This window comes from Lissotriton vulgaris, chromosome 10 (assembly GCF_964263255.1).
Source record: "Lissotriton vulgaris chromosome 10, aLisVul1.2, whole genome shotgun sequence".
NCBI lineage: Eukaryota > Metazoa > Chordata > Amphibia > Caudata > Salamandridae > Lissotriton > Lissotriton vulgaris.
Window position 1 is genome coordinate 225281665 of NC_141698.1, and position 23004 is coordinate 225304668.

General features: G+C 46.6%; 1 protein-coding gene across 3 annotated transcripts in view; it reads left to right on the forward strand.

Annotated features, from left to right (window-relative positions):
• GTF3C1 (general transcription factor IIIC subunit 1) overlaps nt 1-23004 on the forward strand; it is a 2762707-nt gene that overhangs the window by 946906 nt on the left and 1792797 nt on the right. For all 3 annotated transcript variants that reach the window (XM_086940909.1, XM_086940911.1, XM_086940910.1), the window contains one exon: nt 18108-18386. In XM_086940909.1, the coding sequence (XP_086797035.1) occupies nt 18108-18386 (279 nt within the window). The remainder of the gene's footprint in view (nt 1-18107; nt 18387-23004) is intronic.

Sequence of the window (23004 nt, forward strand, 5' to 3'; positions counted from 1 at the left end):
AACATTCATTAATGATAATTGTCCTGTTGCGCCAAGAAAAAGATAATAAGTCTTTGATAAACTAAGGATCAAGATATGAGAAATACAAACATTTTGGATAAATAGATCAGCACGAACAAGATTTAGATTTGAAGCTCTAAGTACCGCCTCACATAGCCCCATATTTGTTCACCAAGCTTTCTCTTACGATGACCCTTCAGGGCATATAAACTGTACTCCATATTAAATACTGTGAAAAAACGCGCCCTCCACATTTCAAAAGAGGCCGGTTCCTGCTGCAGCCTGAAGGATGCAATGCTAAGTGTATATACAGCAGTGGCTAAAAATATTAAATTAACATGTTGTCTTGGTATGAGAGTCTCGACTGCTCCCATTTCTACCCCTAAGAGAATCTGCGTGGCTGTCAATTGGATTGGAGTCCCAGTAATGTCTGATAAACATTTCTCCCCTGCGTTAATAACGGTGCCAACCTTGAACAGCTAAAGAAAACATGTAAATCATCTGGAGATGGATATCCACAGCGGAAACATTTACCAATTGCATCCCCCGGCCATTTTTAAATCTGATCAGGTGTGTAATATAAATTAAAAAGTGACTTAAAATGCTGCGCAGATAACTTTGCCGAGAGGAACAAATTTTGGGCCATTTCCAGAGAAATTTCAATCTGTACATCATGCCTACCTAATTTGGTCCCCCATTTAACATTTTGTTGTTCAATATCATTAGCCTTCATACTTAGCATATGACCATATAATACTCCAATCCTTGCAGTTTTCACAATATCTTCTATCAAATGATTAGCTTGAAAAATACCTCCACAATTCACCAAATAATTCCTAATTTGTAAATACTTAGCAAACTGGTCTCTAGGATGCTGGTACTGTTCCCTCAATTGTTCGAAAGATTTCAAACAATCATCACTATATAGATCCCCCACCAACCTTATACCTTTCCCCCTCCAGTGGTAAACCACCCGATCCCATAAATCCAATGGTAAAAACATTGAGTATACCAAAGGAGTATACCAAGAAATTTTCCCAAAGCAAAACGTATCTCGTACAACCCGCCAAACTTTATATGCTACAGCCAAGGTCTTAAATCTCGTGCGCTTGTAATAGCTCCACTCGAGATGCAAATACAAAAAATTTCTCGCTTTCACCCCTAAAAGCATCTGATATATAGATGGACATTCAGCAATGTCCAAGGGAGGAGCCCCTGTTAACAAAACATTAATTCCTTGTAACATACAAGCATAATATTACAACTTAAAGTCTGGTACAGACCAGCCACCTAATTTTCTTGGTAGAATCATGTATCGTACCGCCCTGTGTCCCGCCGCTTAACTACTGGGACGAGATGTCATCTTATGCTGTGTGAGAGAGAGCTGCGTCACACACCACCCACGTAATAACATTTTGACTTTACTCCCTTGGTACAAGCTGCCTGTCGTAATTTCTTACCACCCAAACGCATCTTTCAGCAGGTGGGCATGCCATGCACTCTCCTATATTCAGCCAAGATCCGAGTCTCCCTTGAGGGTAAATCGCCTTATTTTACCGACACCCAGTGGGCCCTAAAATTTGCTAAATACATTGGAGGTCCACAACACTCTCCTAGGGCCTCACCATGGGCAGCTGCGGATTCCAGGTTGAGTGACAATGATTGACCAAACGATTTGAGTGGTCGTTAGGCTGTCCAAAGCCTCCCTTAGGCGTTCATGGCACCTACTTGCGCCAATACTGCTGGTCTTGTGACTACAACTGTTCTAAGTTTTCTTTTCTCTTCTACACTGCTCCTATTTATTGCAGACTGTTATGATGTTGTTCTGCTGGGTCGCTCTTGACTTTATCCCTTGCTCTGCCACCCAGCCATAACTGACAGGGCAGTTTGCCGGCAAACCCTTGCCTCTCGGGGATAATTCCCAAATCTATTATCAGACTATTACTTTTGTTTGGTTTGTTGGTTACAGGGTGGGTCATTTATCCCAACCTGATTGGGGGGTTGGTGTGGGTGGTGGGCGGGTTTGGGCAGTTCTAATAGTTTTATTTATGAGTGGATTGCCTTTTTGGGAATCATCATTACATGTCTGGTCTGAGATGCTCCAATTTGAACTGAATGATGACATCTCAGCTCTCTATCACAAGGTTACTGTTTTATTGGTACACAGGTTAGTGGGGCTACAAATTCTTGTTCCCACACATGGCCACCCTACAGTGCTTGCAAAAACGAGCCTAGCATGGCATCTGTCACGTGCTTAACATGGAACATTTGTGGTTTTAATGACCATATAAAAACAAGACTAGTACATATATATTTGCTTAGACTCCAAGTAGACATCTGCTTCCTTCAAGAAGCGCACTTGTGTAGCACATCGTCAACTTGACTGAGGGCCATATGGTGGGGCAACACATTTTCATCTGCATACTCTAAATATGCCTGGGGGGGTGGCGTTTTTTATACGTAGAGAGCTTAGATGGGCGTCTGCCCGATTCCTAGGCCAATATGTTATTGTTGAGGGTGATTTACTGCGGGGAATGGTCACACTGGCAGCAATTTATGGTCCTAACAGGGACGTGCCTGAGTATTTTTGGGATATCTGGTCCAAAATCTAAATTTTTGGCAAATAAACCATAATTTGGGGAGGGTATTTATACGCGATTATGGACGACACGCTGGATCGATCTGGCTCCTCCTGTTGTCTATACTTCAAGGCAATTATGGCACTTAGAGCAATTATACAGGAACAATTCTCAGTCGATGCTTGGAGACAGGTGCATCCGTGTGATCGGGAGGGCATCTGTATATCGGTGCAACACAATGCATGGTGCAGGCTAGATCACTGATTGGTCTCTTGTGATTTCATGACCTGAACTACCTTGATATCACATTTACCACCTACTATATCTGCTCACGCCCCAGTAATATTAAGATGGCACATTCCACAATCCATTCCTCGAGCTTTCGCTTGACGCCTGCCCCACGAGACACTGCTAGACACTGCAATCTGGGAGGAAGTCTACAAAGAGATCTTGGAATACTTCACTTTCATACAAACAACCCTGACTTGCTTAGTTATAGATTCCTTACCATACAATTACCCCCAGGTGTCGAACTGGATCCGGAAAGTTTTTTTTGTTAGCAGTACCTCTGCGCGTCTGAAGGTGGCGTTGGTCCGTTCCGTGTCCGTCGTTGGCGTCCTGGTCACCGGGATGACGTCGCGGCAGATACTTAGATGCTGCTCTCGCACGTTGACGTCCGTTTTTTCTTTTTCCGCTCAAGCCAGCGCAGATCCGGAGAGAGCGGTACCTCCAGTTACTTTTTGACTGACTTTTTTCCTCAACTTTTGTCAACTTATTTTCTAAGTCCATCGACTCCTGGTGCACTAGGGATGCCTAGTTTTAAGGCCTGCGGTTCTTGTACCCGACTGATGGTGGTTACAGATCCGCATCACGTGTGTCTTGCCTGGAGCGCGACCACGACCCCAAGTCATGCTCCGACTGCCGGTCGATGGCGCCGAAAGCTTTGTGGGAGCGGTCCCGAAAGTTGCTTGAGCGCTGGCAGTCTGCTCCGCTCCATTCGAGGTCCCAGTCGCGAGGGAGGTCGAGGAACAGGTTGCGGAGCCATCACCACTTGTCCAAGTCATTGAAGTTTTCGCACTCTGGGTCGGGTAAGTCGAAACACAAAAAGAAGTCGAAGAAGCACCGTCGCTGTTCGTCTTCTGCCCGTCGGTCAGCTGACGAGACGAGGGATGCGGGCGGTGCCCCTCCCGCGGTTCAACTCTCTGGGCCGGACAATGTCAATGTCAGTAGCACTTAGTCTCTACGCCTGGATGAGATCGACTGGCTTTTCAGCTATGTCCACAACACCTTGACTGACATGCCCTTTGATGGCCATCACCTTTTTGGTGACAAAGCGGACAAGGCTCTAGAGCGTTTCAAGGACTCGCGGGCTACGGCCAAGTCCTTGGGCCGCCAAGCACAATCTGCTTTTCGCCCCGTTTGTGGCTACGGATGGGGTACACCCTAGTGGCCCAGAGCCACAGGCCACACCAGGTTGCCCAACTTTTACGTGGCTGAGGATGTTGGAACCAACGTCGTCGGTCAGGGGGCCAGTGGGCGGGCCAGTCCACCAACCCCCCCCCCCCCCTCCCTGCAGTAGCCTCCAAACCCTCCTAGTCTGACTTTCCAGGCCCTTTAAACACCAGTGGGCGGCAGGATTCACCATCACCTTCCCCCCTGGGCACCATAACGTTGGACAGGTGGGTTTTGCAAATAGTCCGAAGGGGCCACTCCCTCCCCTTCGAGACTACCCCTCCAGCTATGCCACCGAGATACCACCGCATGTTGGAGGATCATCTGGCCCTTCTCCACCTGGAAGTTATTGCTCTCTTGGCCAAGGAAGCCATTGAGCGCGTTCCTGTCCCAGAAGTAGGTTGTGGTTGTTATTCCCACTACTTTCTCGTCCTCAAGAAGGATAAGGGCCCGCGTCCTATCTTGGATCTCAGGGATGTCCACTGCTTCTTCCGGAAGGAGAAGTTCAAGTTGTTGACGCTTGCTCAGGTCTTGTCTGCCCTCGACCTTGAAGACTGGATGGTAGCGTTTGACTTGCAGAGCGCTTATTTTCACAACCCTGTCCTGACAACCCACCGGCGTTACCAGCGGTTCACAGTACGCCACGAGCATTTTCAATTTACAGTGCTTCCCTTTGGCCTTACCAGCGCCCCTCAGGTGTTCACGAAAGTGATGGCAGTGGTCGCAGCTCATCTGTGCAGATCAGGGGTTTGTCTTCCCCTATATTGACGATTGGCTGTTGAAAGCGGACTCGCCCCAGGCAGTCATTTCCCACCTCCAGACTACCGCCGACCTCCTGCATTCGCTGAGGTTTTCCATCAATGTGCCGAAGTCACACCTGATTCCCTCTCAGAAGCTCATCTTCATTGGAGTGGTTCTGGACACGATACGTTTCGGATCTATCCTCTTGAACAGCAAGTCTGGAATATTCAGACTATGATTCCGATCTTTCAGCCTATATCCTGGGTTTCTGTCAGAATGACCCTGAGGCTGCTGGGCCTCATGGCCTCCTGCATCCTGCTTGTCGATCATGCAAGGTGGCATATGCAGGCTCTGCAGTGGGACCTGACGTTCCAGTGGGTGCAGTATCAGGGGAATCTGTCCGATTGCACCCAGATTGCACATCAATTGTGGTGGGGGCTCACCAACCAGACCTCACGGTGGTGACTGATGCGTCCCTTCTTGAATGGGGTGGCCACATGGGAGAGGCGGAGATCAGAGCCCGGTCTCCGGTGGAGTCCTGGCTCTACATCAACCTTCTGGAGCTCAGGCATTCCTTCTCTCTGTCCGGGTAAGAGTAGTGCAGGTGTTCACAGACAGCACCGCCGACATGTGGTATTGCAACAAACAGGGCGGGGTGAGGTTGTGGACCCTATGTCAAGAGTACTTCCACCTCTGGACATGCCTGGAACCTCAGGGCATATCCCTGGTGGGTCAACACCTAACAGGTTCCCTGAACACCAGGCTGGACAAACTCAGCCGCAGGTGCATGATGGATCACGAATGGCGTCTTCACTCTGAGGTGGTGCAAGGTCTCATCTGATAGACTACTAGCCGCAGATTCCTTAACGTAGAATTATCCCCAGGCGTGAGACTGGATCCGGAAAACTTTTCTGCCACAGCATCCCTGCCCGCGGGGGGGGCAGCACCACTTGACTCCGCCTTGACGTCTTCCGCGTTTGTGACAGCGTGGATACATAAGTGGCACGCCTACGTCAGTTTCTTCTCTTTTCCGTGTGCAACGCGGATCCGGATTGTGCCCTGGCCTGTTTTCAGGCCTTCTATTCTTCTCACGCTTGGCATTCAGTGGAACGGTGTGCGAATGCCATCGGACTTCAAGATGTGTACCTCTTGTGCACGTCCCATGTTGGCGACGGACCCTCACCCGATTTGCATGTGGTGCCTGGGTGAGCACCACGACTCTGAGAGTTGCGACGCCTGCCAGCACCTTAAGCCTAAATCACGGCGGGAGCGCCGGATGAAGTTGCTGTCGGCGCTTGTCCAGGTCGGTGTCATCCCAGCCTCCGTCCCCTACCTCGGAGGCAATGAGTCGCCGGGTTCGTCTGCAACATCGTCTTTCGCCGCGGTCCCTTGGGCTTGGCTTACTGGATGGTAGTTCCTTCAGTTTGTCTCTGAGGCCTTGTTCTCCTTCCGCAGCGTGCGCTGTCCCCCCTCTGGAACTTACGCCCCCTCTTATCGCCTCCCTACCCGCCGTTTCCTGGCGCGGAGGTGACTAGGGCCCAAATGACATCCTACGCTGCAGCTCTGCAGGCTTCTTTGGCCCTTCCTCCACCTCCTGAGACGTCCGCGGATCCCTTGCCTTGCGCGGGGACTTCCGCAGAGTCGCAAGCGGCTCCGTCGGCAAAGGTTTTGGCTCCAGATCGTAGGAGAGGGACGTCGTCGGGGTGTGGTCATTCGGGGTTCCCCTCTTAGGCACCTAGCGTCCCTGCCTCACCGCAAATCCCTACGGGGCTCATGTGGCATCGCAGGTGATCGCCGGGACTCCAGCTTGCCCCCGAGCCCCCCTCAGTCCTCTGAGTAGGCGGCTGCCTCACCAGAGGTCGAGCAGGTGCTGTTTCGGTGCCGGGAACCTTCCTCCCAGGCTCCGGTGGAGTAGCGGGTGGATGCCTGGGCCTGGGGCGCGTTCCGGAGTCCCTACCGGTCCTCGGCGCGGGCGGCTGCACCATCCGAGGCCGAGCCAGCGCCTTTTCGACGCTGCGCCTTTGCCGGTCCGGTGTCTGCCTCGCCCCATTCTCCTGGAGAACACGTGGTGGCACGAGTCGGCCCGGCGCCACGGAAGCCCATTCCGGCGCAGGTCGACGCTGATCAGGCGCCAATGGCCGACTCCACGGAGCCGCGCCGGGTTCTGGATTTGTCTCCTGAGGTCCCTTTGTCTCCTGAGGTCCGTCATCTGTTGGTGTGTTCCTCCCCCGGAACAGGGCACTGTGTAGTTGCCTTTTCACCGGCATCTTCCAGGGAAGGCTCTTCGCCGTCCCCAAAGGCAAAATCCTCAAACCCTTCTTTCCGTGGCTCACGGCTGGCTTCTCCACCGGCCTCTCCACCTTCCCCTGAGGCCCCTCAGGTCCCTCATTCCTCTGTGGATCCTCCTCTATTCCGGGGCTGGCCGCTTCCTCCTGGACTTGGGGATGTGCGGCTCAGTCTGCAACCGTTACCCACGGAGGAATAGCTTTCCCCTCTGCAGCGGCCTACTGAAGCCAGTGCTGCCTTTGTTCGGGCTACTTCCACGGCTGCTGGTATTCTGAGGATGGGTGAACCTGTCACTCCATTTCCCACAGACAACCTCTTGGAGATTCTTCACCAGGGCTCTGGTGGACGGGAGTTGTTCATTCCTTTTCGAAGCGTCACAACGTAATTATCAAATGGGGGCTTGGGGGCGCCCTGCCACAGGCGATCCGGGGCCTCAGACACTACTGCACCTCCATCGTCCTGCTCCGCACGACCCGGTCTGTCTTTAGTTCCACCCTTCTACTCAAGGTACTCTACTGCGAAATGCCTTTCCGTCTTTGCCTGTGGTGGTGTTCCCTTCTTCTCGGGAGGCCCGGTGGTTAGATTCATGGGAACGTAATGTCTTCAGTTCTTCCAGTGCTGCCTTGAGGGCGTTAAACACTTTGTGTGTGCAGACCAGGGCTACTTCTAGCCTGTGGGATTCTGTGGAGTCCCTTCTTTCTCATGTCTCTCGTGAGGGTGCCCGTGCTGATCTGCGGGCCATGTGTTGGATGGTAGAGAGTTGGCTGCGTTTATTCTTTGTGCGGCTTTGGATGTTGCCGATGCTATTGGCCATGCTATGGCCACTTCTGTGGCTCTCCGTCGCCATGCTTAGCTTGGCTTTTTCCTGAAAATATTAGAGAGCGTCTGGTCGACCTCCCTTTTGACGGGGTCCTGCTGTTTTCTCATGCAGACTCCGTCATTCAGCGTCTTCTTGCGGGGCTCCCTCCTCCTCCTCCTCATTAAGTTGGTTTGCTGATCCTCCGGGTCTTGGTGGGAGGTGTTATCCCACTTGCTCCTGGTATTTGATTTTTGGAGTGGCTGTTACACTTTCTGTGAGGGTTACTGTGCCCTTGGGGTCCTTGTTTGGCCTGCTCTTTAGTTGGCTGCTGGTCCAGCCCCCCTTTGTTGGTTAGCCTGTGTTTTATGGCTGATTACTAAGCCTCTATGACTTCTGGATTTTGTCCTCTGATGCAGGATTGTTTTTTCCCTAAGAGTGGTTCCCATGCTTTCTTGGGACGTGTCCTTCCCTATGTGGGGTACATGTAGCTATTGTATAGCCCTGTCTTGCACGGGAGGGTCTGGACTCCTCCTTGCGGGTTTGTCGCCCTTCCTGGTGTGGCTGTATTACAATGGTGCGGTCTTTGGCCCTTACTGGGGCATGGCTTGGCCATCTACGACGTTGTGCCGTGGTGTTTTGCCCTTTGCCTGCCGTTTCCTGTGTTGACGGCCTGGTCCGCCCTACTTGTTTCTCCTCTTCTCTTTTAGCCAATCACACTGCTTCGTGGATCGGTTGTGTCCGGGGCGGTCCCCTTTAGGGGTCGTTCGCGACGGTTTACTGCCAATGCCCTTGTTTTGAGCCCGACGTGGTCTGGGCATTTGGTTTTGTAGCGTTGTCACCGACTGGCTGCCCCACCTGCTCTTTTGTTCTGTGGCCGGAGGTCTTGGCGTGGGCCCTGGCGCTCCTGCTTCTGTACTGCGGGGCAATTGTGAGATTATGTTCTTATTCTTCCGCCTTATTGCTGAGGCGCCGTTCTGTCTTGTCTTCAGGATGTGATGGGCTCGGCTGCCCTTGTCACTGTGTATGTTTCCCGGTGGAGGGTTTTGCCGTGCTTCTGCCTCTTCTCCTTGGAGTCTGTAGGTGGCTCTTCTTCCTCTGCGTTGTCGATACCTTGCGGCTTCCGATGGAGGTCCCTGGTACGTTGACTGGGCTAGAGGTGTTTTGGCCTCCTTCGTATTACCCTTGCTTCTCCTGGTGGTGAAGGCTGGGTTGCCTTTTTTGTCATTCTAATACATCCCCTGTGGGGCAGGTGTTCCTCCACGATGCGGAGGTTCTATTCAGCTTAGGGCCTGTGACTCAACCCCTGTTGCGGTGAATGGGGCTATTTTTCCCTGTCCCCGTGACTGGTCCCCTGCTGGGGGTCTTGTGCTCATCTGAGCTGGAGAGGTCTTCTCGCATGACGTCCTCCCCTTTGGGCATGGCTAGGGTATCTATTCTACGTTAAGGAATCTGCGGTTAGTAGTCTCTATCAGATGTACGAGTTACTTACCTTCGGTATCAATGTATCTGGTAGAGACAATTCTAGCCACAGATTCCTTCACAACCTGCCCTTCCTTCCCGTTTCTGCGAGAACCCTTCTCGGTCTTCTGCTCTCGTCTGCTTCAGGACGGCGTTCTTCTGCGTGTGCCTTTTTCTTACTTCCTCCCTTGGAGGAAGCTCGCCCAGTTGTTGTTGTTGCTCCATTTCTTCTTTCTGGTGATTGGCTGACAAATGCCTGGGTGCTTCGGTGCTCATGCATTTGGTCTCCAATGTAGGGTTTGTTTGTGCCTTGCTTCCTTGTGTTGCTTGCACTTCTGACTCTTACAGTCTTTGGGGTTGAGGTCCCCTGGTTGGGTCTCGACCCTTGGTTCTTTTAGGGGATCCCCTGTGCTGGTTTTGTTGGGGGGATGACTTGTCATTGCTCTTCCATTCTGGCCTTGGACCCCTTCTTGGCTCCGGGCAGTGGTTGCAGACTTCTTTGTCTACTGTGCCCTTTTCACATGCTTTCTGCCTCCAGGGAGGATGTTCTGTTGGTTGCAGTCTTGCTTGCAGTAGCTGCGCTCTATTCTTTCATTCCTTAACTTGGTGCCTTAGTGCCTGGCACTATTCTGGATAGTGCTGTTCCTCACCTTTCATTTCTTTCCCTTCTGGATAGTTGGGTCTTCGCACACTGTTCCAGTATTTTCACAGTTTCGTTTGTGATGGCTCCGCGTTGTGGCGCGAAAAAGTTTTCAGAAGAAAACGGACGTCGGCGCGCCGGGGTGGGACTTATGTATCCTTGCTGACGTCATGAACGCGGACGATGTCCAGGCAGAGTCACGTGGTGCCGTCCCCACGGCGTGCAGGGATGCTGTGGCAGAAAAGTTTTCCGGATCCAGTCTCACCCCTGGGAATAATTCTACTTTAAGGAATCTGCAGCTATAATAGTCTCTACCAATTACATAGTTACAGAAGGTAAGTAACTTGTACTTTCAACAGTGGGGAGAGCCTTGGTTAGATCTGTTCACCACCGAAGAGAACGTGCAACGTCAGTAATTCTGCGCTTTGGAATTTCCAAGGCGGCACTCTCTAGGCGATGCTTTTTATCGCGAGTGGAGTTGCGGTCTGTTGTACGCCTTTCCGCCAATACCACTTCTGGCCAGAGTTCTGAAGAAGATCAGGCATGACCGGGCCCAAGTCATTCTTGTGGCTCCGGGTTGGGCACGAAGTGGCTGATATCCCGAGCTGCTCAACATGGCCATTGAGCCTCCCACCCGTCTGCCTCTTTAGGGGGTTCTTCTGTCGCAGCAGAAGAGGACGGTCCTCCAACCGAACCTGTCCAGCCTTCACCTCCTTGCGTGAAGATTGAGCGGCGGCAGTTGACATCTTTCGACCTGCCTCCTGAAATCTGTGATGTAATCTTGTCAGCCAGGCATCCCTGCACTAAGACTGTATACTCCTGCTGGTGGAATAAGTTTGTGGCATGGTGCACAGCAAAGGCTGTGGATCCCATTGCGGCCCCTCTTTCTGAGGTTTTCTTGTTTCTTCTTTCTTTAGCCCAGCAGGGCTCTGCTCTGGGCACTATCAAGGGCTATCTTTCGGGGATCTCTGCCTTCCTTCGGCTTCCATATCTGCCTTCCCTTTTCAAGTCCCCGGTTGTAAATTGTTTTTTGAAAGGCATAACTCATCTTTTGCCTCCTATTCCTTTTGTTATGCGTCAGTGGGACTTGAACCTTGTTTTAACTTATTTAATGTGCGCTCCCTTTGAGCCGCTTCACAACTGTCCTTTGAGGCTCTTGACTCTCAAAACTGCGTTCCTGGTGAATATCACCTCTGCCAGACGAGTGAGTGAGCTCCAGGCGCTTTCTTATAAGCCTCCTTTTCTCTCTGTGCATCCAGACAAAGTTGTCCGTAGGACTCGTCTATCATTCCTGCCCAAGGTTGTCACTGCCTTCCACATCGGGGAGACTATCACTTTGCACACCTTCTTTCTGCCTTCGCATCCTTCGAAAGAGGACGAGAGGCTCCACCGCCTGGACCCAAAATGTGCGCTTTCCTTTTATTTAGATCGCACCAAAAAGTTCGGGGTGGCGACCAGCTCTCTGTGGGGTACGTGGGCGCCAAGAAAGGGCGAGCTGTACACAAGCGGACTATCTCCCGATGTATCAAAAAAGCAGTCCCCAGTGAGACTGCGCGTCCGTTCCACCAGGGCGACTGCAGCAACTACTGCTTTGGGACATGGCATTCCTCTGAATGACATTTAGTCAGGCAGCTACGTGGGCTTCGTTGCACACCTTTACCAAACACAACTTCCTTGACTGTCAAGTCCGAAGAGAAGGCTTTGTTGGCCGTTCTGTTCTCCAGGACTTTCTGGTGTGATCTTGGTTCGCAGACCCACCAGGGTTGGTATTGCTGGGGTATCTATTCCAAGGTAAGGAATCTATAACTGACTGTTTCTTTCAGATGAACAAGTTACTTACCTTCGGTAACAATATATCTGTAAAAAACATTAGTTAGTTATAGATTCCTTCCAGCACCACCCATCCTTCCCGTTCTGCGAACTGATTTCTATGGTTAAGGACATCCTTTCAGGGCCCAAGTTTTGTACACCAGTGGTCAGTGTCTTGCATGGCTCTCAGTTTCTGGCCAGGAAAGTCGTATACAGAACTGATGTCAGCGCCCGAGGGCGGCTGCTAAGTAGCTGCCATGACATCATCCTGGTGACCACGACGCCAACGACGGATGCGGAGCCGACTGACGCCACCTTCCGACGCACAGAGGTACTGCTGACGAAAAAACTTTCCGGATCCATTCTGACACTTGGGGGTAATTTTAAGGTGAGGAATCTCTAACTGACTAATGTTTCTTACCGATATATTGTTACCGAAGGCGAGTAATTTGTTCATTGGGCCAAGTCTATACTATTCCCACTGACAGAAAGCACACTAACATTCAAAACAGAGTAGCAACTGGAGTGGACAACGGGTCCGGTCAGATAATTGGGGATTTGGATTAACAGGGACACACAAGAGCTGTGGAGTGCAAACTATGTCCGGACGGTCACTTGGCTGCAGCAGGCATGGTTTAGGTTACCCATGTCTCTAGCGGGACGAATAGCAATTGCAAAATTCTTACCTAAACTACTATACCGGTTTCTTAACTTGCCCATCCCGCATAAGTCAATATTCTTTAGGTGCATGCAAACCAATATGACCTCTATAATATGGGTGGACAGGCAACCTAGGGTCTTTTGTGATCTCATTCTCCAGTTAAAGCAAGGGGGCATGGTTGCACCAGATTTTAAACTCTGTGCTTATTGTGCACAAACCCAATTCTTACACTTCCATTGCTATCCGACCACATATCAACTACATGTAGCTGTGGAAATGTGCTGAGCTGACCCCACCCCTCTATCTGCTGCACTATATAGTACATACAGTAACTCAAAAAAAGAGGTTAACTCTGTCTCAGTTGGGCATGGGACGGATTCTATAAAAAGGCAAAAATCCCTATCCTTTATACCGAGTCAGTCACTTTGGTGTATAGCCCCCAACTCCCTCCCCTTGTCTGAAAGCAGGGCTATTAGACGTGCACGCAAGTTTAAGCTTGTTCCTCTCGCAGATTTGTATCCAGGTGATTTGTTTATTTCCTCCCCACTTGCAGGGGTAGCCGCACCAAGTTTTTTTCCTGACAGCCTTTTTTATTAGCAATCATGTGCCCCATGCTGTGCGCTGCATGAAATGTTTCCTGAACCACCTCCTACACTGTCTGTGCTGGAACACATTCTTACAGAACTACCCCATACAATTTAATAACATGCTTATATAACATTACGCAAATTACATTTCCTGTGATGGCCCCTAAGGCCCTAGTAGATTGGAGAACAGATTTGGAGCCTCCTATTATGAGCGAGCAATAGGCTTATTATTGTGGTCAACTAGAGTTTCCTTCACCCAATTCAGATAGCGCCTCATTCATTTGAACTTTTTGCATCGTACTTATCGCACCCCAGTGCAAATCTTCGAGATGGGCACAAGTACAGATGCGAATTGATGGCGCTGCGGCTTCCCGCAAGCCACCTTTCATCATCTTGCTTTGCAGTGTCCACAGATAGCACAGTTTTGAGGTGTGATACTTGCACATGTGTATGAAATCGCTAGACACACACAGTTGCGCTCCCCCCTAATGGGATTACTAGGATATGTTTAGGACGCCACACTCCTGCAGACCGTCGCCTCATAGCCATGTTACTTTTACTAGCCAAGCGTAGAGTGGCCATGCACTGGGACATTGGACAACTGAGACATGGAGAAAAGATGTGGTGTATTGCTAAGAACAGCAGTCCGCTTACTGGGTCCTCATTTCCCTGCATCCAGGTCTCCTTTTGTTGCCTGCCTCCATCAGACACACTCCGATCTCCCACAGGTGCCTACCATGTCCTGAGAGACTTTAAGGCTACATGCCTCTCATCCCTATTACTGATGACAATGCCCGATGTGTGTCTGCAGAATATACTCAATGCTGGGGCTGTCAATTAATTTGTTGGAGGCTGACTATGATGTCATTTCTAAGTGTCTGTGCTATGTCAAGTTGTGCCCATGCCTAAAGCTGTAACTGTATTTCTCTTTCGCCCATTGAGTTGTTAAAGAGGTCTATAGATTGTGTGTATGAACCTGATCGATCCACCCAGGTCCCCCCCACTGCCCTTTATTTTTTTCTAGTTTTTTGGTTTGGTTTGCTATCACTGTGTCGCACTGTGAACATGAATCCATTGTATGGCTTGTAAAACGTCAATACAAATATTAACCCAAAAAAGAAAAACCCTCCAGAGAGGGATTTACAGCATGCCTCGCAATGCAGCGCATGCGCGCTGCCTCTAGGCTCGACCTAAATAGTAGTTCCTGGTTAGATAGCACTTGCAGAAGAATTGTGTGAGAAGTTGGCCTGATATATGATGCTCACTAGTTCTAGTGATCACCTTGTACCAGTCCAAACAACCCTTATGGTGATTGGTTGTAAGTCAACCTTATAGACCAGCTATCCTAATGGTAGCATGGACAAAGCAGTCTTAGGCTAAACTCTTTTGGCATATGAAGCCAGCTGTTTTACCACATATAACCCCTTGAATTCCAGATGAAAGGACACCACACAGGTTGTTATGAAAATAAACTATATATTTATTACTAACAAACACCTCTGAACTCTTTATGCGATCAGAGGGCTAAGCACATAACAATACTCTTAAGAAAAACACAGTAAGTCGCACAAATTACAATGGTGCCCTAGGGGCACGACAAACCATATACTAAGTAAATGGTATAAGGAGATCGATTGAGGAAATGAAGATGCCCAGAGGCTGTAGGATTGCTGGGACTGCACTACCCTAACTTTGGGTAAGGAGCAGGAGGCCCACGGGACGCGTGTGCAGAGTGTGAACTCACACGCGAGATGCGGAACAAAGTCAATGGGCAGAACAAATTACGAAAAGGTAAGTAAAAGACAGTTCCGACTAGTTAAGACTAAAACGACAGGATACCTGGACACTAGGAGTCAATCTGCCCTTGAGCACCAAAATGCTCTTGTTACCTCACCCACGGGCTGCGGGTGCATAGGTGTGAAAGTGTCTGGTTTCTGCGTCGAAGTCTATGGAGCCTTGAAGAAAGATGCTGCAGGTGACCAGGAGGAAGATGTCCGGTGTGATCCAAGGGTGGATCAAGGAAGATGGAGACCTGAAAGCAGAGGGGACAGTGTTCAAAGTCACTAGCCAGTGACCGGAGTGGAACCAGGAAGAAACCAGATGCTGTTGTAGCGATCAGGTGAAGAGTGGACGCTTGACTCGGCAGCCACGTGGACCAGGAGTTGTCTTCGGCGATCAGGATGGAGGCACGAGCTGTCCCACACAGGCTCTCTCTGTCGGCAGGGTCTGTTCCGATTCGGCGTCAACAGGCCTTGGCAAAGGCAACCCACGCGGTGAGTGGAAATGTCGTCTGGTGCGGACCAGGAGGGTCCGGGGTACTTTTCCTTTGCAGGGAAGCAAGGGCCAGTCTGGAGCAACCAGACCAGCGGTGTAGATTTGGTGGATCGTCGTCTAGGTCACTAGCCAGCCGGCAAGTGACCAGACAACGCGTCGAGCAGCAACCAAGCAAAAGGGCCCCGCGCAGATCTCGTGGATGCTGGAGGGCTGGTCTTCGGTGCAGGAGCTGCTCGGGACTGGGGCTTCTCAATCCCCAAAGCACTTACTCGAGGATACCTCTGAAGTCGTGCTGGAAGCGAAGTGCAGTTTCTCCAAGATGGCCGGTCCCACGTGTCTCGTCGCACCCATGGATCTCAGCTGTGCTGCAGATGTAGGTAGAGGTCGGAGAGGTCTGGAAGACCGGGTCTCGTGGGGCTCTGAAGTCTGGTTCCAGGAGGAAGGACGACAAAGTGAACCGCTAGGGTGCTTGATGGTGCATGCTTGTGCAGGGTGGTCACTCCTTGGCCACAAGGGAGATTTTCTTCAGTCTTCTGTGGAGCAGAACGTCGAAGTCCAGAGTTTCTTCTTTGTAGTTTCGTTCAGGATAATCTAATTTGGAATGGGACCAGCTCTTACCTTTATTCTCCTAAAGGGGGCTATTCTGTGACTAGGTCCCTCCTATGGGTGGGACCAGGAAAGCGGGTGGTTACACCCCCTATCCTTTGTCCGGTTTCGCTCCAGAGCTGGGGCTGGAGCTGGAGTCCCCCAGCAACTGGTTTTAACCGGGGTATGCACAGGGACATCCTGTGTGCCCCAGGCATGTCTCATTCCTTTCAGCCTGGCCTACCTCAATACACAAAATTCTGTTTGGGGTGGTGCTAGCACCTCCTAAGGCAGGGAACCCTTTGTCCTGGCCTCCCTCGCTGGAAGGACTCCCAGCAGCAGGAGGTCAGACTCGTGTCTGTGGTGGCAGCATCCATTTTGTGATGCTGAGGCTCTGTTTAACTTTAACCGGGGTTCTGAGTTACATCCATGTTGTGTCCCTCTAAATGGGTGGAATGCTACCCCCGTCGCCAGAACTGGCGAGGGGGTAGTATTCCAATTTGTATGACACCTTACTCGACATGTATTGATAATGCTATGCCAAAGTTTGCAATAACCGCAAGGATTATAATGCACTTAAGAGTATATGGTATAGCGTTATCATGGAACAGCTTTAAGGACATGGTTCCGAAAGCTGCAGACAGGCTCAGCTCATGCTAGAGCACCATCTCACATAATTCCAAACACTCTGCCTTCAGGATTGATAAGGCCTGCCATAGGAGTGACTTATAGGAAAATATGTGTCCATTTTGGGTTAGATATAGGTATATTGTATCTAAAGTAAAGGGTGATTACACCACCTTGCCCCAGCTGATTGATCAGCCAGTTGTGTCAAATAGAAATGCCAGGCCAGGGGTGGCACAATACGTGCTGCAGCCCCTGGTAGGCCTTGGATGCACCTATGCCCTGGGTACCTAGGGTACACTGTACAGGGGCTCACAAGGTGATCCAGGTTCCAATTGGTATGTACCTAGAGTACATGGAGTCCATTTTAACAGAGAGAGCAGATAGCCTGGGGCCCTGAATAGCGGGATCCCAGGCCAGCTAAGTCGAAAACCAGCTAAACACTAGGCAAAAAGTTGGGGGTAACCATAGTCAGATATCCACCTTCCTACAAATGGGAGCTGCCAAGAAGAGAGGTTGTAAAGAGGCTATGGCCCATGGTTGGGACAAACTCGAGCTTCAGGGACTAAAACCAACACAGCTAATAGAATGCAAGAAATTGTAAATTACAAAAGGCAAAGCCATTCATAAGCAATGACTGCATTCATCTGTAAGCTTTCGGACTGCCCACAATATATATTTCCCAACCAGACAGCTGTGCTGGGTGGTTGGCTTGAAACTGAAAGAGCCCTGTCCTGCAACTCGAAATTGACACTGTCACCACTGAAAGTTCCTTGTAGCCTGGTGAGCCGACTGACACACACTCAATCAAAAGAAGGCACGGGTGGTGTGCCCCTCCAGACCACAGAGCCCCCCCTGTGGGGTCGTACTAGTAGGCTCTTAGCATATACTCTTGATGATCGTGTGTGCTGAGACCACAATAAAAAATGCACAACTTTCCGGAGACTGTTATGTGCGTTCACTTGGGGCAGCGTCTCATCCCCGCATATCATGCAGGCGAAATCACCATACCATTTTATGAGATTTCTGAAAGTTTACACTTCGTGAATAGTTACTAGCTGCACTGTAAGGTCTTGGCTATTTCTTGCTTGCAACCACAAATGAACATTACAAGGCATTTTTTACAGTCAGTTACCCTTTTTATGTGATTAAAGTGTCTCTTTGACTTTCCTTTTGCAAAATTCAGTAATTCGTAGTACTAGTGTTGAGACTCGTAATGTCCATTACAAATTACAGTGCATTTTTATGCACTGAAATTAACTTTTCTTTTGAGAAGTCAGTTGCACTGACTATTCTAAATGCAAAGTATTTTGTGCATTAGACCCTATTACTTTTCAGTGTTATGATATTTCAGTATAAGACCATGCGCTTGCTTAGTTGTGCTTTTAGCTGTCCTGTTTGCAAGTATCCGTAACGTGTACGTTGACAGTAGATGCATGCTCGAGGTTCACAAATTACATAATTTAATTATTGGCTTGTGCACATTTTTCTGTGCATAATAATTACACTATGATGTATAATAGCTGTGTTACTGCTGTGGTACTTGGCTAAGGATTTTTCTTCTTTGAACAATTATTGATATTATTGTTTTCTCTATCATCCTCACATTCAGTTCCCGGACTTGGACGTGCTCTCGGATTTCTTCCAAAAATGCCTCGTTTAAAGTTGGTCCATATTTTTCTGTGGTACATCGTTTATGGCCACTCCTCAAGCATTCCTGTGCAACAACTTGCTGAGCAAAAAGAAAAGAAATTCTCTGAAGACAGCCCAGTAGTTCCAGAAGGCACATCTGCTACAACTGACTGCGAGACGAAAGCAAGTGATCAAGTACGCAAAGAGGTTACTGAAGAATATTTCCTGGACTCTGAAGTGGATTTTTCTACTGAAACTGGTAAGGATGTATAGTATGTTTCTCCAAAAAGCAAATCTTAAATGCATTGTGTTGATAGTGTAAAGTGAAACAATTTGCTGTTTAGACTATAGAAATTCTTTAAAATGGTGTGTAGACAGAATATCGAGTTGTAAATGTCTAACTACAGAAATATTGAGTCCTAAATATCGCGAGTCAGAAATATCGAGCAAGAATATCGTGGTGAAAAATATCGATTTTAAGGTGATAAATATAGTCTTAAAAAAATATAGAAGTCATTAATTTAGTTTGCAAAACTATAGTTTAAACTAACGATTTTCAAATTACTGGTATGTATTTAGCATATATTTTAACTGTATGTGATGTATTTTATTAATTTAATAATTGTTTAATATATGTAAACATTTTTAGTCGTTATTAATTTTATTTAAATTACATTTTGCGTTTTTTTTAGTTCCGTAGCGGGTGGTGGGTTTATTGGGGAATAGGGTGAGAAGTAATTTAATTATAATTAATGATTATTTTTTATTTATTAATATTTAATTGGGATTTTATAGTGTTAATTGTGGAAAGTTATTTATTTATTAATTGGTTGTTAATATTAATGAATTGCTAATTAAATATGGTCATTGTCTAATATTTTAGCTGCAGGTTGTGGTATTTATAGGGGTAATTGTCCAGAGGGGTTTATAGGGGTGGGAAGTAATTTTTGAATTTTTCGTTGTTAATGAATAATAAATTGCAAATTAATTATGGAAATTGTGTAATTATTTTAGGTGAGGGTTGTGGGGTTGATAGGGGTAATGGTCCGGAGGTTATTTGTTTTATTAATTAATAATTAGTTCCTAATTAATCGAAAATTAAATATGGAAATTGTGTGATAGGTGTAGGTTGTTGTGTTTATAGTGATAAAAGATGGGAAGTCATTTGTTTAAATAATTTGTTGATAATATTAATTTATTGAGATTTAATTTGGCTAATTGTTTATATTTGTGTGTGGGTTTTACTTTTATAGGGGTAATGGATGGGGAGTAAACTACTTTTACTTACTTTATAATTAGTGGTAAAATGCTATTAGTTTTTTTTTATTGAAAATCAGTTTTAATTGTGTAATACATTTTTTTTTTTACAGTTTGATTTTAGCTGTGATTTGTGGGGGCTATAGGGGTATAGTGTGGGAAGTTTAGTTTGAGTTTTAATTTGTTTTTCAATAATTTTTTTAATTGGTAAATATGTTCATTATGTAAGTACATTTTATTTTACAATTAAGACGTGGCTTGTGAGTTGTGTGGTGTTATAGGGTAAGAAATAAAAAAGGTAAATTTATGTAATGTTTTTAAATAATTTCTAATTAAAAATATTTATTGGTTTGAAAATAATGTATTTTATCCAATATATTTGTATCTGTCATACGCATTTAACATTCTAACGTTTTTTTAATTTGTAATAAATGTCTATTTTAATTTTTAACATTTATATATTTTTATTTATTTTGTTTTTTTAAATAATGTTAATATTTTGTTATTAATTTTGAACTGACTGGAGTGAGAATATTCACTGTTACCCCTCCGCAATCCAACACTTTCCCTACCGCTGCACTCACTGGAGTAAGAATAGTAATTTGTATCCCTCCACTATCCAACACTTTCCCTATTGCGACACTCATTGGAGAGGGAATAGTCATTTTTACCCCACTATCCAAAACTTTCCCTACTGTTGCACTGACTGTAATGGTAAAAGAAAATGGTAAATAGTTTAATGTTTTAATATTTAATAGAATTTTTTGAATTGATTTTATATTTTTGGTGTGTGTGTATATATATATATATATTCACTGAAAAAACCATAGGTTTCACACCAGTTATAGTTAGGAATTAGCATTTAAAAAACCTATTAAATTCACTGACAAAACCAGTTATAGTTAGCTGGAAATTTTACTGATATAAAACCAATGAAATTCCACGTTATAGTTAGTTGGACTCACTATAACTTGCGCGTGCAATGCACTGCTGATGACGTCACATATTACATCACTCATGACATGGTCAGTGACATCACTCATGACATCACTGATGACACCATCCAGTGAATATGTGTCTTTCTGAAAAATAAATATTAGTGAGTAATGTTTAAATATTTAAATATATATATTATTGTTTCACTTTGTTTATAAGTGGCTACATGTGTTGGTAAGTAGCTACATGCGTATGTATATGGGTTATTAGATGTTTCTCTTAGTATCAGTATGAGTGTCTATATGGTTTGGTGGGGGTATTACTTAGCACATAGATGCATGAGTGACTGACTCGCTGTTTGTATGTGTTTTGAAGACAGCATATGTGCAGGACTGTATGGATGGATGAGTGTGTATATGTGTTTGTTAGTGAGTGAATGACTGTCTCACTAGTGTCTTTATCAGTAACTACATATGTTTTAATCTAGTATATGTGAATATTGATGTATATAAGTGAGTATATGTGAGAGTAAGAGATTGTAAGAGTTCCTGTTTAAATAAGTATGTGTTTCTATAAGTGATTGTTTAAGAGAATAAATATGTGTAATTTTCAATACAAGTAAGGTTGTAGTGTGTGTATAACTCTATATTCAAATAAATGGATGTTCAATAGTTTATTTGCACGTGTGAGTATGTGTGTGAGTAACTTTTGGATGACTGTCGGTGTGTAACAGGATGTATAGGTGTATCACTTCATATGATAAGTGAGTATATGTATGAGTGACTATATAGAACTGTTGGTGAATGACTGGATGTGCATATAGATGGTGGAATTACTGAATTGCTTGTTGTAACTGATATGGGTATCTCCATTTTTTTTTAAATTTCAGTTTCTATTTTTGAATATGTGTTTCAAGGGTTACATTACACTGAAAGGAGGTCTGTCACTATGTCACAAGGATGGTGTCATCAGTGATGTCATGAGTGATGTCACTGACCATGTCATGAGTGATGTAATATGTGACGTCATCAGCAGTGCATTGCACGCGCAAGTTATAGTGAGTCCAACTAACTATAACGTGGAATTTCATTGGTTTTATATCAGTAAAATTTCCAGCTAACTATAACTGGTTTTGTCAGTGAATTTAATAGGTTTTTTAAATGCTAATTCCTAACTATAACTGGTGTGAAACCTATGGTTTTTTCAGTGAATTTCAAAGGTTTTTTAAATGCTAATTCCTAACTATAACTGGTGTGAAACCTGTGGTTTTTTCAGTGAATTTCAAAGGTTTTTTTAATGCTAATTCCTAACTATATAAGACCTGAAAGCCCACCAGGAATCTCCAGTATGCGCCAGGGGACTGCATTGCAGAGAGGTGTAATGAAGCCACAACCCTTTTTACACCTCTCTGCAACGCAGCCCCCGTGCATGTTTGAAGAGGGGAAACTAATTCCCCTTGCATACTGGGGGCCCCTGGGGGCCTATTAGCCCACCTGGAACCTCCAGTATGCGCCTGGGGCTGCATTGCAGAGGTGTAATGAGACTATGCCCCTTGTTACACCTCTCTGCAACGCAGCCCACTGCCGCGTTTGCAGAGGGGGAACTAATTCCCCTTGCATACTGGGGGTCCCTGGGGTCAACTAGTCCACCAGGAGCCTCCAGTATGCACGAGGGAGCTGCATTGCAGAGAAGTGTAATGAGGCCACACCCTTGTTACACCTCTCTGCAATGCAGGCCACTGGCGCCTTTGCAGAGGGGGGACTAATTCCCCTTGCATACTGGGGGTCCCTGGATCATATCTGCCCAAACACCGATATTCCGAACGATTGTAAATGACTTTTCTTGAGAAACATTTGGATTTGGATTATCATGTCCTATACTTTGGAATTTTTGAAAGACTGACTTTGAGGATGCTATAAATTACTCAAGTCTGCCCGAATTGTGTGGGTAAAATTGATACCTAGTCACTTTTAATAAGAATATACTTATGTCTCGTCTAACATTTGGAAGAAATATCTAGTTATATGACAACGGGATACCGACATAACTTGAAGGAAATAAGAACGCCCTGAAGAAGTTCTGTTGTACAGAACGAAACGTTTCGGCTGGCTGTGGTACATAAACTTAAGGAAAATAAAAGCATTTGAATATACACCAAGATTCAGCGCTTCAATAAGTACTCTAAGTGATATGATTTGATTTGACTCATTGTGAAAGTGGTGCTGTGCCAAACTTTGGAATATTCTCCACTACTCTCTACTACGTACTCTCTCCCACTCTCTACTACTCACTCTCTACTGCTCTCTACTACTCACTCTACTACTTACTCTCTACTACTCTCTACTACTCAGTCTCTACTACTCACTCTCTACTACTCTCTACTACCACTCTACTATTCACTCTACTACTCTCTACTACTCACTCTGCTACTCTCTCTACTGCTCTCTACTACTCTCTACTACTCACTCTCTACTCTCTATTACTCACTCTCTACTCTCTACCTCTCTACCTCTCTACCTCTACACCTCTACCTCTCTACCTCTCTCTACACGCACACATATAGACATATATGCATATATATATGTGCATATGCATTTATATATATGTATGTGTATATATAAAAAAAACATTTTTTTTTCTAATCAGCTACTTTTAAAACTGTCATTCTTTTTCCCCATGGTACA